This window comes from Crocuta crocuta, unplaced genomic scaffold (assembly GCF_008692635.1).
Source record: "Crocuta crocuta isolate KB4526 unplaced genomic scaffold, BGI_CrCroc_1.0 scaffold619, whole genome shotgun sequence".
Lineage (NCBI taxonomy): Eukaryota > Metazoa > Chordata > Mammalia > Carnivora > Hyaenidae > Crocuta > Crocuta crocuta.
In genome coordinates, this window is record NW_027533395.1 from 989,307 (window position 1) to 1,006,866 (window position 17,560).

The 17,560-nt window shown below is 36.1% G+C and overlaps 1 protein-coding gene across 6 annotated transcripts in view; it reads left to right on the plus strand.

The window, feature by feature from the left end:
* BTRC (beta-transducin repeat containing E3 ubiquitin protein ligase) overlaps window positions 1–17,560 on the plus strand; it is a 179,450-nt gene that overhangs the window by 82,070 nt on the left and 79,820 nt on the right. For 2 of the 6 annotated variants that reach the window (XM_077748322.1, XM_077748324.1), the window contains one exon: window positions 15,700–15,777. The exons of 3 other annotated variants lie outside the window; for them this stretch is intronic. In XM_077748322.1, the coding sequence (XP_077604448.1) occupies window positions 15,700–15,777 (78 nt within the window). Of the gene's footprint in view, window positions 1–4,835; window positions 4,902–15,699; window positions 15,778–17,560 lie in introns of those variants that run through there. One more of the 6 variants, XM_077748327.1, reaches the window with a different exon arrangement.

The following is a 17,560-nucleotide window of genomic DNA, read 5'->3' on the forward strand; positions in this document are numbered from 1 at the left end:
TTAATTTTGACATGTGTGTTGTGTACCCTGAGGATGAAGTGCAGTTTGAATTATCTGTTTTTATTTGCTTAATGACGGGGAGGGTGTTAAAGTCAAATGTTTAATTAACCCAGCAATGGGCTGCGTTGTCACTTACACACAGCTGATTGAGATATCTCATGGAGAATACTGAATAGGAATGATAATGTGGCACTGGGACGGAAGATTGCTTTTTCAATCCATTTGCTGGGTCACTGCTTTGAATGTCTTATTGGATGAAAGGCATTCAGCCTGGAGAAAAAATTCAGCATTTAAGTACATTTTGTTCTCTTCTCCCCCTCTAGCCCCCTCCCTGCCCAGAAGTTAACTAAAACAGATATGTTCTAGGTTTAATAAGCCATTCATGTACTAGTAAGAGATCAGGGTAGTCAGTAGCCTCAAGCTACATAATTTCCTGTAGAAACGGAAAAATCCTACTAGCCTCCAAGGTATTCTAAATGTGAGCTCTTTTGTCCCTCACATGCCTTGTTCCTTGCCATTATTGTGTAGTTGTCTTTGGTTTCTTGCCTCTTTCCTCTTTCTGTTGTGTTTGCTTGATACGCTGCTACTCTAAGGCCATGGACAGACCCTTTTCTCCTAAAGAAGCATATTCTTCTGTACATTTTTGCCATTTCATGCTGCTAGTCTCTATTTGGTTATATTTGTGATCAAATATCATAGTGAGATTGTTGGACTATTTAGAAAGATGAAAATATGAGGCATAGGGATTCTTGTTCGTTTTGTTCCTTCTGTTTATATAAACAATTGGTTCCCAGTATATTTCATTTTGTTGAGAGGCAGTTTCCTTTCTGTATGGACTAAAAAACTAGGCCAGGAAAGATTCTAATAGCCCCACACCATCAAAAATGCAGTCCAGGCAATTGGAGTTTTAATGACTTGCTACCCTGACTACCTTTATAATCAAATGTCAGATTCTTTGGAGGCATACTGAGCAAAACTTTAAAAAAATTTTTATCATGACTTTCCTTCTTTGTGGTTCTTATGTTTCTTCCTTTTATCCCCTAAAGATCTAAACCAGGAATTTACTAATTTTTTTCTTTGCTTTAGTCATTTGTATTCCACAGAGCACAATAGGGAGAAGGATACAAGATTGATTTTTTTTTATGTGTGTCCTCTCGAAAGCATAGTGTGGGGCATGACTACTTGGAGGTGAGGGGGGTGGGGGTGGATTTACAAAGCAATAGAAGCATGCAGCTAGTTTTCAGGCGCAGGTTGGACTTTTGCGGGTCAAGGCAGACCAGACGAGTAGCTTATCTTGAGGGACGCAAGTAATAGACCAAATATAGAGCAGCTATTTCAGGAATCATGTAGGTCATTTAATTATCCATTATGATTGAGTGGCTAATGCTCTTTTGGCAATTACATGACCTCTGTTATTCTTGAAACCTTTCCAGGCCCTCGTGGGTCGAATGACCCACCAGTCAGTGCTTGCAGACTTCATTCCACTCAGAAGGAAAAGAGATGCTGGGAACTACTGGCATTTAGAAATGACTATGCTTTCTTTACCAACCACTACCCAGAATGTCTTTGTACAGCAGTCAGTGATAGGCAACTGGTTTTGAAGTCAACTATTCCTTCATTGTCTTCATTGCAGGAGCAAGCAGTACAGTGGTTTCCACAAGAGGGAATCGTGGCAAAACAAACTAAATACCAAGTTGGGGGTTATGCTATTCACAGGTTCTGTGCTGCGAAAACAAGTACTCTGGCATTAAAACTAATGTTTGATCTCTGTCAAACCAGTTATCCAGTATGGAAGTCTAAAGTTACTAAAGTGATTATTTTCATCCATAACACAATAAAATGCTATTGATGATACTAATAACAGATTTTTAAAAGTCATTGATTAAAACTAGTCCAGCTTAAATTGGCTAATCATTATAATAATTTTTATCACTTTAGCCTGATTATTTAATTAAATAAAAAGGCCATTTTAAAATTGAGATGCCGATCCAAGATTGAACAATTCTGGAACATTTGGATTAATATTTCTTGTGTTTTTTCTTTAATCAACAAAGGATCATTAATATTTCTGAAGAAGACTCTTCTGCCAAGTTATAGTAAAACTTTTTGAATTTATAGTGACTTTTTATGTAATTCTGAGAAAAGAAAACAGTGTAGATTTGTTGTGATTCTTTAAGAACAATTTTGGTGTAAAACGTAATGACACAAACTATTTGTAAGGTTTGTCAGGAATGCATAAACACAGTTCTGTATACTCAAATGTAAGATTTAAGGTATATAATCATTCTCTAGTATTCCAATAATTTAGGACCATAGGCTTAAGAGAAATAGTTTTGTCAGAGTAACACACAAACATACCCTTTAAGTAGAAACCATGTGCATTGTTACAGAAAAAAACAATCTTCTACTGGAGAAAAAGGAAAACGGTTTTTAAATTTGTCATACTTAAAGAGCATTGTTAAAACAACAGCAGCAAACCTACAAAGGTTGTTTATTCCTGGGGCAGTAAAATTGGCCATCTTTCCAAATAAATTTGTTAAACTACCCCTGGTAGAACTCCCAAGTTAATCTGTTTTGGTTTTATTTTCATTTTGTTGTTTGGTAATATTGACAAATGAAAAATTGAAGCCATGAATTGGTATTTACAACCTTTGACCCTTCAGAAATAGAAAATTTCTCACTTAAATTTTAAATCCTGTAGGCCAATACTACCTTGGTACCTGGCTATTTAGAGATCTGTGAGAATGCAGTCAGTATAAATCAGCTGTTTTTTGTTTAAAAACATATTTTCCCTTATTGTAGCTTTTTAAACCTCTGTGGTGGAGATGAGCAGAAAATGAGAAAGAATTTATAGTAAAAGCAAAAGTTACAGCTTAAACTCAAGTATCCTGAGTGTAGTTAGTCTGTTTGGCATTTTAAGAAGAAAGCAAGAGATATAAAACAAAGTGTGATTTTTAATTTCTTATTGATATATTGCAGTTCTTTAAGGCATATCCTTCAAGGATATGTTGGCCTATGTTGGACCATGTTTATCTACCCTTGGGAACCAAAAATCTATATAAGTTTATGTAAGAGGAGATGACATTTATAATTTTAAAGACCTGAAAATTCTTTAAGACTTTGTATAATTAGTGGAAAAGTCCAGAGGATAATAAGCCCACAAAATAGTAATTTTTTAGTAATGATAATAAGAAAAAAAAAAGAGTGATTAAATAAGGGACAGTTCACAATTGAAATATATACCTAAACACAGATCTTAACCTAGTCCAATCTGGTTTTTAGAAATTTGCTTACTTATATGGAAGGATTTCATTTTTACCCCACAATAGGTAGACATTGGGGATATTACAGTTTATCAACTTTAAAGGAACCTTTCTTTTTTTTCATGATATTGTTGAATTGTAATAAAATGGGAACATCAAAGCAGGGAAGATATCCAAGGTGATGAAAGTCATTTAGCAGAAAAAAATCAGGAACAAGGATGACAGAAGTAACTAATCTGCAGAGAGAGGATTTTGGCATACATCCTAAGGGTTCTATAGTTCTCAACCCCACTTTGAGAAATCTAAAAGATCTACAGAATGCAGATGTCTTTGAGTTACAAAAATAACCAGATGTCCTTATTAGTAGAAGCAAATGTTTGCCTCTTAATTCACATAAAACTATATGCAGAGGATCTCTGGATGAAATATTGCGTAAATGTGGCAGAAAAGAAAATCGTGGCATGAAAGGCTCTGTCCTGAACTCATGATCATAAAGGTAATATCTTGAAAAGGAAAAAAACCCCACCCATTCTTTGAGATCCATGTAGATTTAAGGGTAAGAAAGGTAAATTAAGCTAGTAACACATTTGTTCACATGATAGGTGAGTTTGGTTTTATATTACATGTGTCTTTTTATCCCAAATCCTTGGTGAATTTTTGTTTTTAATCTTACCATGCTTGTTTAGCTACTTTGTGCATTGTCGATTGTATTTTAAACAGTGAAAGCGTATGCATGAAACTCCTTTTTTTCCTGAATGAGTGATAGATGTCTTAGTTCTGTCATGAAAACCAATCTACAGTAGTATATAAATGCCCTCTTGTAAGCCTATTGGGATTTTTAAAAATATTAAGCCACATTATTACAAATAGATGCGGTTTTGTGACCTAACAGAATAAAATGTAAAAATATCTACTTGAAAGGGCAGGGTGTGAAGTTTTGGGTTTGTTTTTAAATCAAGCCTTTAGGATAAAAAACCTTTAGAGTTTAAATAGACTATTACTTCGGATGTGGAGCATATTAACAGAATTACAAACTCTTTTCTATACTCCTTGTCATTCTTAAGTTGATCCTCAGCCTTTGATTAAGTCACACAGCTAAACATGTTTAGACTGCTGTGTGATATCTCTCCTGTTCACCAAACAGGTAAAACAGGTAACTGTTTTAGCCTTTTTTTTTTTTTAATTCCCATGTGTATTGACAGACCTTCATCCTTCTCCTGTAGCTATCCATTTAATGGTGAAGTAGTAAAATGCTGTATTACTATATAGTCTGTAACTTGAAAGTTAATGAAAGCATGCTTGCTGTTCCTTCACGCCCTTGCCTTGTCACTCCCTGGTGCAGCTCCTCTCTTCCATCCTGCTTATCAGAGTATCTCAGTGTTTAGTTGAGCTTGTTTATCTTAAAAGAGCAGGAGGCAGGCTTTTAGGGAGTAAGCTACATGTTCCAGTGTAACAGGCACCAATGCTGTTTGACTTGAAAAACATTTGATCTCTTACATTAACAGCCCATGTCACTGTAATAGAGACTACAGCTGGGCTGCTGCTCAGTTTTCTATTATTTTAGCTTTGAAATAACTGTTAGTGCTGCTCCAAAATCTCCGTGTTTAAAATTGTATATTGGCTGTCCCCCCAGGACTCGTAAGTAAACAAGGTGATATGTGTGGCCAGAGGGAGCATATTTTGTTAGCTTTGTTTTAAATAAGAATCTTCCCTATCTAAAGATGGTGTTTGTCTGATCCCTGGTAGTGTGCATGCTTGTGTAAATTTGTAGATCCAGCAGTATTTTAAAGCAGATTTTTGTTTGTTACTAATGTGTGAGCTCAGTAACTATTAATTAGGAACTTTTCCCCCCTTGAATAATGATGCATTCAGTTTTCTCAGAAAGCTTAACTTCAAATATCCTGCACAATTTCCCTAAGTATAGCAGTAGTTGAAAATGGGTAAGCAAGAATTTTAGGGGTGTGTTTGTTAGGCTTAAATATGCTTAGCTTTATTTTAAAATATTCAGTTATTGATAATTTCTATGCCAGGAATACTCTGACAGTTGGGATTGAAGTACCAGTATTTAAAGAATAGAAAATAAAATCTGTAAAATCAGTTTGTTGTTTTCTTCCTTTTTTTAAAGAGTACCTCTTATTTTAATAGTGGTAGAATGGCAGCTTATTATAGTATTGGTGAAATGACAGCAATCTTACTCTTTCTTTTCTTCCTTTCTCTGTTTATTAAAAGCCTAGTTTGTTTTCCTATTCTAATTATTTTCTACAAAACCACAAAAGCCACCCAACACTTTCTCTGAATTGAACCTAAAATATATACATCAGCTAGCACAAGTATAATTGGTTGAAAGGCAGCCATCTATCTGGGAGTTCTTCTAAATACTGAATGTGTCATGTGCTTTGACATGACATATTTGTAATATCTCTGAATACAGAAAGCACTTTCTGTGTTAGCTCTAGGTGCTAAAGCAGTAGTGTGTTTTAAGAATGTGTGCAGTGCAAATTCAGGCTTGTGAGGTAATGACAAGTGTTTGCCTGCATAGACAATATATTTTTCCCCCTGAGGTCCCCACACACCTAGTTTCCCTCAAGCTCATCATCTCTGTCAGGTTAATCAATAGGCACCGTATGGCAGAGGGTCAGTAATCAGTGTCATCGTGCCTTTAAATCGTGTTGAAAATTTGCTTAAAGCCTGGGCCAATTAACATCGAGATGATGAATGGATGGGAAGATGGGAAGAGCCTGACGCTCAGGGGCTTTGTGAGGAGGAGATGCTCAGCTGTTGAGCAGCAGACACCAGCGAATAAAATCAGCCATTCATGTGAGCTCAGTCCACCCACTCTTAATGATAATGTCAATCTAGCAAAATATATACACATTGGAGTTGTCACGAGTTCATAAATCAAAGGAGTTTGTCAAAGGCATTCAGATTAACGAGGCAGCAGCAATAACAAGTCAAATTTGCATAGAGAATTGCTCGAATCTCAGTAAATTATGATCCTGTTTTTCATTTGATTATTTGCTAATGTCTCAAGAGGGAGAATGATTATATTAGCATGCAAAATCCACTCCAGAAGTAGAAATCTGAAGTATAGAAGACCAGCACACTATGACAATTAATCAGTTTCTGCATACTAGCATAAATGCACAAGGCCCAGAAATGAACTTCTTTTTTATTATTATTTCTCCTTGCTACTGATCCAAATGGTTCAGCTTGACAGAGACTTTATATTGCTTTAACAGTGTTCTGAATTGTGCCTGCAGGCAAGACATAGTTATGCAGCTATAACCAACCTATCCATCTGCCAACCAGATTGGAATTCTCCTATCCAAGGCTTCCATTAACCCCCACTGACAGCTCCAAACAGGATTAAGAATTTGGAAGCATAAAAAAATAGTTGTTCTTTGCAAATATACACAATCCCTTTGCATTTTGAGAAAGGCTGCATCTGTAGTGTTTTATAATTAGTGTTGGACAGTGTCGCAGGGGAAAAAATCTAGTTGGTATTTTTTTGACTTCTGTCATGGGAAGTAAGGCAGTACTAATGGAAGTCCTGTGTGTTTGATTGTCTGATAGTGCTTTCCATTATATCTGGTTCCTGGCACTGTGTGTGGATTGGTATATTACTAGAAAATACCACTTCTTGAAAGCTTTAACTGGTAGATCTTGTTGAAGTTTAGCAGGATAGGGAGGCTTTGATGTGGTTGTGGTTTAATCGAGTATGTCAAATGATAAACGTGCTAGAGAAGCAGTGTGCATGAAAACATGCCAGAGAATATTATCTTATGAGGACACTTCAGGTCCTCCCTAGAACTGGTTCTCGAATAGGATTCTTCTGTCAGCTTCTAAACTTAAATGACCTATGTTTTCCCCATTGTATCCTAGAAGGATTCATTACAATTGGTTTAGATACACACATATTTTAGTTTTGTCACCTTTCACTGAAGGGTTTGAATGATTCTTAACCATGTAGTTAAATTACCTTTAGCCTTGTAGAAGAACTGTTCCTGTTTTTGAGAACTGCAAATCGTATATATTTGGAAGCTGCTATTAGTTCCAAATGATATATTAAGTTAATGGGAAAAACATTAATTTAATTACTAATTTGCCAATCAAGCCCACTGTGTTATATTTGCAACTAGTTATTAGAAATTGGTCTCAAGGTTTTATCCTTCATGTGGTTGTCATTCTACGTGATGATGCTCAAATGACTCCATTTTTTAAATGTGTTCAAAATCAGAGTTATAATTTGCCACAATTTATCCACTTCACTAAAATGATATAACTTTCCAGGTTACAGAATCCTTTGAATTTTCTCAATAAGGAATGTGGCATAGGTGGGGAATGTTACTTCTAGTGTTGGCACTGATAATTTTATTTATAACAGATGTCTGTTTAGACAGGCTCAGGCTCTGTTGCACCATCCAACCTTGAGCAAGATGCTTATTCAAAGATTATGATAAGTCATTATGAGTGGCTTGACTTTTCATCAGTGTGTAAATTAGTTTAGTTTTTCATTTGATTATATAATCAACTCTTGATTATCCATGTCATCAGGAGTTGTGTGTTTGAATGGATAACTGAAAACAGTAAATAAGCCACTTACTAGGTCATGGAGAATATTGTCCTAGCCATAAAACTGCTGTGTGCTATCATCAAAATCCTTCTACTTCTTGTTTTGGACACTGAGACAACCAAACAAATAGAATCCAGCTCTGAAGAATCAGGAGTGCTTTGCTTATCCACAGAAGAACTCCCCCCCACCTTTTTTTTTTTAACTTCTTAATGTATTTTAATTTATTTTTGAGAGAGAGAGATAGAGATAACATGAGCGGGGGAGGGTCAGAGAGAGAGGGAAGACACAGGATCCGAAGACAGCCTCCAGGCTCTGAGCTAGCTGTCAGCACAGAGCCCGATGCGGGGCTCGAACCCACAAACTGTGAGATCATGACCTGAGCCAAAGCCAGACATTTAACCCACTGAGCCAACCAGGCGGCCCAGAACTTTTCCTTCTTAATCCAGGCTTGGCAAACTTCAGCTGTAAAGGACCAGATGATAAATATTTGAGACTTTGTGGGCCATAGGGTCTCTGTTGTGATTATTCACCTTTGCCATTGTAGTATGCTGCCATAGATAAAAGGTGAATGAGTGGAGTTGGCTATGTTTCATTAAAACATGATTTGCAAAAACTTTATTTAGAGCAGGAGCTTGCTAACTCCTGCTTTAAATTGTCATACTGGCATCATCAGTGATGGGATAGTAGGACAGTAGTTGGGCTATACCTTTGAAGGTTTTCTCCTGGTCAGTGTGGCTATAGGCCTTCGATTATATATGAAGTGCTTATCTCTATATAATGTGTTGGGAAGTACAGGGAGCCACAAAGACTTTACCTAGAAAGCTGTCAGTGTTATTGGGTAGCTGAGAGTAACATGCAAATTTACTGAATTAAGTGCTCAATTGTATGGACCAAGATAAAAATGTTAAGGAATTTCCAGGAGGGAAAGATGGAATAGTTGTATCTTAGAGAATATGACAGTTGAAACTCATTTCAAGAATGGGTAGGACTTGAATAGATTAAATAATTTTCTTGTGTTTATAATTGTTGAGTGAACGACCTTAAAATTAAAGATTCTTCCAGCCTGAAAATGTTGAGATCATATCACAGTGTATAAGACTGTGAAGAGACTTGCTTAACTAGGGCAGAAAATGTATGTTGAGGGAAATAACTTGATGTAACGTGGCAGAAAATTCTGGAAGATCTTGAAAATCAGGCCCAGAACTTCATATTTGATTCCATAGATACAAAGAGCTACTGAAGATTTTTGAGGAAAAAAAGAGCACCATGAAATTTGTGGTATGTAAGAAAGATTAATCTGGCAATAGCATTCAATCCAGCAAACACTTAAAAACTCCTATTATGTTCTCAAACTTTTTGCTGAGGCACTGGAAAATGCAGATGAAAAAGAAAGTGGCCCTGCTCAGAAAGAATCTTACAGTGGCGGGTAGGGGTGGGAAGCTTCTTCATAGATATAATACAGAGAGATATAAAGCATAAGTGCCAAAATAGCAATAAAATGTTAATTCAGAGTATTCAGTTCCAACTGGGGGTAAGTGTGGTGGGAGTAGGTGGAGGAAGGGATAAGCATAGGCTTCCCTGAAAAGGTATCATTTTAGTTGATTCTTGAATCAGGATTTTAATGATGGAGAGATCAGGAAAAGAATCTGTTACACACTGAGGAACTAGAATTAGCAAAAGCATAGGGATGAGAGAGTGATTTTCATACTTTGGAGAATGGTAAATAATGTCATGTAAATGGTTCCAGAGACTGATGGAAAGGTAAATTGGCCAGATTGTGGATATTATATTAAGAGGTTTGGACTTAATCCTGAAGGTGACAGAGCAAAAACAGGTGTTTGAGCAAGGTTTGAGGTGGGATGAGGTAAATGTCTTTTTAGAACAGTAGTTCAGATGGTAGTGTTGAGAATGGCTTAGATAAGGATTCAGGTAAGTGTGTCAAAAGGCTATCTCAATAATAGCATTGTTGGTGGTCTAGAGACCAGACTGTGGAAAAGCAAACCAAGGGTTAGATCTATTAAAATAGATGATTCAGAGGAAAAATTGAAGACCTGAAATTGGTTAGATACATTCAAAGAAAAAGGAGGCAGGGGGATGAGTAAAAATTGGCTGAGGATTTAAGCTTCGGGTGGAAGGAAAAGTTGGGAGGGAAGGAGGTGGCCAAAGATGGATAAGAATGTTACGTAAAAGAGTGCTTTAAATTTGGATATGTTGCTTTTGAGACAGGTTATTTAAATTTATCATCTGAATACTTTCTTTGAGATGATTTCTTTTTTTTTTTTATTCACCTCCAGGTTACTCCTGGAAACATTTATTTCCCAAAATACATCCCTGAGATTGAATGCACAAACGTTAGCATTATTTCACTTTGTTGACTTTTTTCTACCCAAACCTCTGTTAGTATGTGTATAGATGTTACAACCCAAATGCTTCCAGTTTGAAGTTACAATTCAAAGTTGTCAGTGAGACTTTAGTCTCCCTCTTTTACATCTAAACTAGTAAGTGCTGGGTTAAGAGAGGAGATGTAGGGGGTGGGTGGCCAGAGAGAGCAGGAGAAAGAGAATCCCAAGCAGGCTCTATGCTGTTAGCACAGAGCTTGACACTGGGCTCAATCTCAGAAACTGTGAGATCATGGCCTGAGCCGAAATCAAGAGTCAGATGTTGAACCCAGTGAGCCACCCAGGGGCTCCTGGGCTTAAAAGAGGAATATTTGAGTTAATATGAAAAGAAATGAATTTATGGAAGGTAATAAAATATTTTACAAATATTCTAATATAGGGGCGCCTGGGTGGCTTAGTCGGTTGGGCGTCCGACTTTCGCTTAGGTCATTGTCTCGCGGTTCGTGGGTTCGGGCCCTGCGTCGGGCTCTGTGCTGACTGCCAGCTCAGAGCCTGGAGCCTCTTTCGGAGTCTGTGACTCCCTCTCTCTCTGACCCTCCCCTGCTCACGCTGTCTGTCTCTCTCTCTCTCTCCTAGAAATAAATAAAAAATATTTAAAAAAAAATAAATAAATATTCTAATATAATGCTACTATTTATACCATATTGTTACCCCAGGACTACCAATACACTCTGTAAATGTATTTACTATAAAGAAATGTTCAGTCTGAGTATTGTGAATGAGTTGTTCTGGGCAGTCAAGTGTTTCCCGAATTTATTTTTCACTTATCTGACTTCTATCTTTACAATTTTTTAAAGTTTACTTATTTTGAGAGAGAGAGAGCACGACTGAAAAGGGAGGGGCAGAGAAAGAGAGAGAGAGAGAATCCCAAGCAGGCTTGGCACTGTCAGTACAGAGACCAATGTGGGGCTCAAACTCATGAACCATGAGATCATAACCTCAGTCGAAATCAAGAGTCAGACGCTTAACCAACTGAGCCACCCAGTCACCCCTGTCTTTCCATTTTTAAACATATTTTCTTCTAGGTTTCATCTGTTTTATTTGTTATTTTTTATTTTCTCATAATTTCAGAATTCCAGAATGTATGCTTTTCATCAAAACTCGTATAACTATGCACCAAAACAAGTTGAAAAATAGTGAAAAGAATCCCCTCATACTCTTCACACATATTCTACACGTGTTAACATGCTACCACATTTGCTTTATCTCTGTTTATATGGAGACATATGTGCTCACATTCATTTACTTATTTTTTCTGAACCCTTTGAAAGTTAGTTACAGACATAATGTCCTTTTTCCAACATAAGTGTTTCATTGTATGTTTCCTAAAAACAAGGACGTTCTTTCAAATAATCACAGTACACATTGTCAAAATCAGGAAACCGAATGTATAAACAAATTGTGGAGCGTCCATACAGTGATACTACCTGGCAGTAAAAAGGAAAGAACTGCTGGTACATGCAACAACAGGAGTGAAGAATCTTTAAGTGATGTATTAAGCTAAGTGGGAAAAAACTAAAAAAATTACATACTGTCTGATTCCATTTTGTGACATTTTGGGAAAGATAAAATTATTGAGACGAAAAATGTGTGATTACTAGGGAAAGGGGCACACTGTTTAAAGGCAGTGTAAGAGAATTTGGGAAATGATAAACTGCTTTACATCTTGATTTGTGGTGGTAGTTATATTACTGTATGCTTTTTGTCAAAACTCGTATAACTATACACCAAAACAAGTGAATTTTTCTGTATGTAAAATTTTAAAGTGAGGAAACAACCAGGAAATTAACATCGATACAATGTTATTAAACTCATCTGTAGACCTTGTTCAAATTTTTCTACTTGTTCCAATAATGTTCTTTATACCATTATGGCACGGTACCCACTCAATATTTAACCATCAAAATCAAATGCAATAGAGGGGTCAGGAGGAAGAATATTGTGGGTGTTGCCTAGATAGGCACTACTCATTCTCTTAGATGCGGATCCCTATTTGTCACTATATAATTCTGTACAGAAGAGTTTACCATCAATTTTACTTTAACCCCCGCCCCCAAATAATCTCAGAATACAAGTTGCATTCAGTTGTCATGTCTCTAGTTTCCTTTCACCCGAAATAGATCCTTGTCTCTCTTTGTATTTCATGACTCTGATATTTTTAAAGTACATATTAGTAATTTTTTAGGAATCTCCCAATTTGGGTTAGTCTGATATTTTCTGTGATCAGATTGAGCTTATATATTTTTGGCAAGGTTACCTCAGAAGTAATAATGTGTTCTCAGTACATCATATAAAGGGGCACATAATGTTAAGGTGATGTCTATCAGATCTCTCTACTGTGAGGTAGAGAAATAAATCAGATAAAATAGAGGGTCAAGAGGAAGAAAATTGTGGATATGGGCTAGATAGTTGCTGCTCATTCCTTTAGGTTCATGTTACTGTTTTCACAATGTAATTTAGTATCTAGAGAGTTTACCATCAATTTTGTTTCACTTTATGCACCTGTAGAGTAAAAATGTGTTTTATAATGACTTTACAATAATAAACTTTGACCAAAACGCAACTAGGATTCCAGTTTATTATGATGACGTTTTAACAAAACATAATAAGTGTTCAAATATAGGACTTTACATTGAATTAAACCAGTTTTGATTATAAATGATTCTTTATTTAAGGGAGGGTGGAACTTCATGGTCTGGGGAAAAGTTACTTACAAATTGTAAGTTTATAATTGAATACTGGCTTAAGTTTGTATTATGTAAAACATTTAGTTTTTTAATTTTAGCATTTAAAACTTGGATTTATACTTTTTTATTTTTTTAAAGTTTATTTATTTGTTTTGAGAGAAAGAGAGAGAGAGAGAAAGAGAGCACAAGCTAGGGAGGGGCAGAGAGGGAGAGAGAGAATCCCAAGCAGGCTCCACACTGTCAGCACAGAGCCCGACATGGGGTTTGAACTCACAAACCATGAGATCATGACCTGAGCCAAAATCAAGAGTCAGACCAGCTAAGCCACACAACTGCCCCAATACTTTCTTTTTTAAAAAGTTAAATACTCAAGTCGATCTTACGGGTTCAATGTTGGCCTTTCCCCTCCTTTCCTTATCTTACCGTGGCATATATTGCTAGTTTCCTTATTTGGAATGCTTTATAGTCATTAACTCAGCTGTATCTCTCTAATTTTTTTGGTAGATAGACTATGGGGGAGAAAAAGCAGTTAGAATTCTGAACTTATTGAGTCTCTCCCTTGCTTGTAGCATAGCATGTTTTTTTTTCTTCTTTGTCTTAACTTTAGGAACCATTACCATAAAGTGGTCATCACAAATATAAAATATCAAGCTAAATATCATAAGAAATTTCTGCCCCAAAGGAACACCTTACAGTACTTGTCTGTCACGCCAACTACATGTAATGCACAGGGCACACAGATTGTAGCCATAGAGGTGGCAAGGGGCTTAAAATGACACTATCTATATGCTGCTTATCCTTTAATATCTTTTAAAATATAATATTTGATACAAACCAAAAATTGAACATCTAAGTTTGAAATACAGTTATGAGCCTATACTCTACTGATAATTTCATACTTGTATGAAAGTTTTCAGATAAACTCATGTTAGAAATAATTTCTAGATCTAAAAATAGCTCCCCAGTTAGAACGTGTTGGATATATGTAATGTAATGAGTATTTTAAACTTGCAAATATTAAAATATTAACACTATAAATGTAGTTGTGGAAAGTAGTCCCTAAATAATATGTATTCACATTTTCTGTATTTTGCCTTGCAGATCATGACTTACATGTGTTGATTACCATATTTTTTTCAATTGTTTTGTATTGTGGTAAAATACGTATAACAAAATTAATCATCTTAGCCATTTTTCAGTCGTATTAAAAATACATTCATAGTGTTTTGCACCCATCACTCCCCTCTGTCTCCATAATTCTCCATCTTGTAAAACTGAAATTCTATACCCCTTAAATAATAACTCCCCACCCCACTTCTCCCGTCCCCTGGCAACCACCATTCCGCTTTCTCTGGGATTTTGACCACTCTGTCTCATATAAGTGGAATCATACAGTATTTTTCTTTTTGTGACTGACTCACGTCGCTTAGCATAATATCCTCAAGGTTTGTCCATGTAGCAATTTCCTTCCTTTTTGAGGCTGAACACTATTCCATTGATGTATGGAATACACCACATTTTCTTCATCCCTTCCATCGGTCAGTGGACACTTGAATTGCTTCTACCTTTTAGCTATTGTGGATAATGCTGCTATGAACATGAATGTACAAATATCTCTTTGAGACTCTACTTTCTATTCTTTTGAGTATATACCCAGAAGTGGAATTGTTGGATCATATGATAATTCTGTTTTTAATTTTTGAGGAACTACCATACTGTTTTCCACAGCAGCTGTTTCTACATTCTCACAAACAGTTTGCACGAGAGTTCCAGTTTCTCGGCAACCTTGCCAATATATATTTTGTTATTGTCTTTGTTGATAGTAGCCTTCTTGATGAATGTGATGAGGTATCTACTCATAGTTTTTTAAATTTACATTCTGAAATGATTAGTGACGTTGGTCATCTTTTCATGTGCTTATTGGCCATTTGTACCTTCTTTAGAGAAATGTCTATCCAAGTCCTTTGTGCGTTTGTAAGTTGGGTTGTTAGGGTTTTTTGTTTGTTTAGTTTACAACTTCTCTATATATTCTGGATATTAATCCTTTATCAGATACATGATTTGCAAATATTTTCTCCCATTCTGTGGGGTCCTGCTTTATAATTCTGATGATATTTAGAATTCTGAACTTGCTTTCAATTGGATTGTTGTTTTTCCCCTTCTTCTTAAGTATTTAAAAATCTCATTGACATTTATGGTCTTCTGGCTGATATTTGAGATGACTGTGGTAAGAGTGGACTCTAATCCTAAACCATTGATGAAATGATGTTGTTTTGAGCTAAGTACTATGTTATTTTTAATAAAAGAAAATCAGATCTGAAGAAGAGAAAGAACTATTTTTTTAGGATCCATACTTTGAGAATTTGTAGTGACCAAACATTTACTATAGTGTAAAACTAATTATTTAAGAGAAGGTAATAATCATGATTAAGTTGTTATCAGCTAAGTATAAACTGGAGTTTTCTCCTGTCCAATGTCAACCTGCTTTTTCAGAGAGCAATAAACTAGATTTTCTGATGAATGTGATCTGCTGGGCAGTGCTTAAATATAAATGGAATACTTTCCACCTAGGTCCCTACTTACATTTATTTATATACATGGGCATATGTTTTCCTTTACATAAGTGTATGTCTATATGTATATAAATCTTCAAATGAATAAATGCATAAATATACACAGTATTCTAGCTTACAGAATTAGAAATGTAATTCAGTTTACTCCCACAGAATAAGATTGAAGATAATGAGAACTGAATTAAAGCTTACTTTCTTTCACAGAATTCCTCAGAGAGAGAAGACTGTAATAATGGCGAACCCCCTAGGAAGATAATACCAGAGAAGAATTCACTTAGACAGGTATGAAATTCAGTCTGTCTTAAAATAAAAAGCTACAAACGACAAAACAAAAGACAGGAAACCCTCAATTTGCCATTCATTAAGCACCAGAGCTTAAATTAAGAGTACTTTGAAGTTGGTCTGGCTATAGCCATCAATTTCAGTCAGGTAACAGTGTTCTCCCAATCATTTAAAAATATCCTAGGTGTACAAGTACAGGACAGGTCGATTGCTTACGTATAGTGAAAACAACATCAAAGAAAAGTCTTCTTGTTCAGGAGAAATAACGTGAAATGCTTCTTAAGTGCAGATGGTAGAATAGTTGGCTTTAAATCTTACTCTCTTATTGAGATTCTTAATACACTAAAANAAAAATTAACTATTAAAAGGGATCTGCCCCTAGAGAAGTTAGCTCCTTTTAGTCTGAGCAGTATTTGCCCTTTCCTAAAAGTAAAGGCCATTATTGTTAACGTAAAAAAAACTTTTACTCCTCACTGTGCTCCCACTCCCCAAAGGTAATACATTTTATTTTGAAAGTTAATTCCTTGGTGCTCTCTTTTTTAAAATAAAATGTCGTGGGGTGCCTTGGTGGCTCAGTCGATTGAGTGGTTGCTCAGGTCATGATCTCATGGTTTGTGAGTTTGAGCCCTGCATTGGGCTCTGTGCTGACAGCTCAGAGCCTGGAGCCTGCTTCGGATTCTGTGCCTTCCTCTCTCTCTGCCCCCCTCCGCTGCTTGCACTCTGTCTCTCTCTGTCTCTCAAAAATACATAAACGTTAAAAGAATATTTTTTAATTAAAATGTCCAAAAACATTTGATCAAAAAATTTGCTCTTCTCACTGTCTGTAGCAACAACCTCTAACATCTTCTATCACCATCACCCACTGGCAACAAAACCAAGTTCTTACAGTGTTGCCAGAGAATAGATATACCACCTATTAACTTTTAATATAAAGTTGGATAAGATGAGCACCAGCAGTAGTAAAAATAATATTAATTTACTTGCGTTATGGCATTATCCTAGGAAAAAGGAGAAGAGGTGTAATATTTGTTGAGAGCCCATCATAACCCTGCTACTTGTTTCATTCCATCCTTACAATCCGCCTGCAAAGTTTCTAGATAGGGCCTCTGACTTATAGATGAAAGAAATGGAGGCTTAGAGAGGTTAGAGGACTTACTTATTAGCTAGTCAGTGGTTTAAAACCCAGATTTCAACGTTGCCCGAGTGTTTCTACTTTTGCCTTCTTATTCCAGTTTGTATGGGTTTGTTTTTTTTTTTTAATGTTTATTTTATTTTTGAGAGAGAGCATGAGCAGGGCAGGGGCAGAGAGAGAGGGAGACACGGAATCTGAAGCAGGGTCCAGACTCAGCTGTCAGCACAGAGCCCGAAACAGGGCTCGAACCCATGAATTGTGAGATCATGACCTGAGCCGAAGTCGAATGCTTAACCAACTGAGCCTCCCAGGCACCCCTGTATACAGTGTTAATTTAGGGAAAAAGTACTTGAAACTATGATATACTCATTTTTTATTTATGTTAAAAATTGGGGGATGAGCACTTTTAGTTTGTTATAAAAATTATTGTTTAGTAAGTAGAATTGAATCCATTCAGGAAGCTTTGTAAAAAACCCAATGATCAGTAATTGGTATTCTGCAGTTACAATTTTAACTATTTGGAGACAAACACCTGATCTATAAATCGAAGTAAATAGAGCAATATTGAGTAAGGTAAATTTAGATGTGGAAACAGTCTTCCCACTATACAGAAACAACTGTCAGAAAACAATGACACAACAAAAAGTTTTG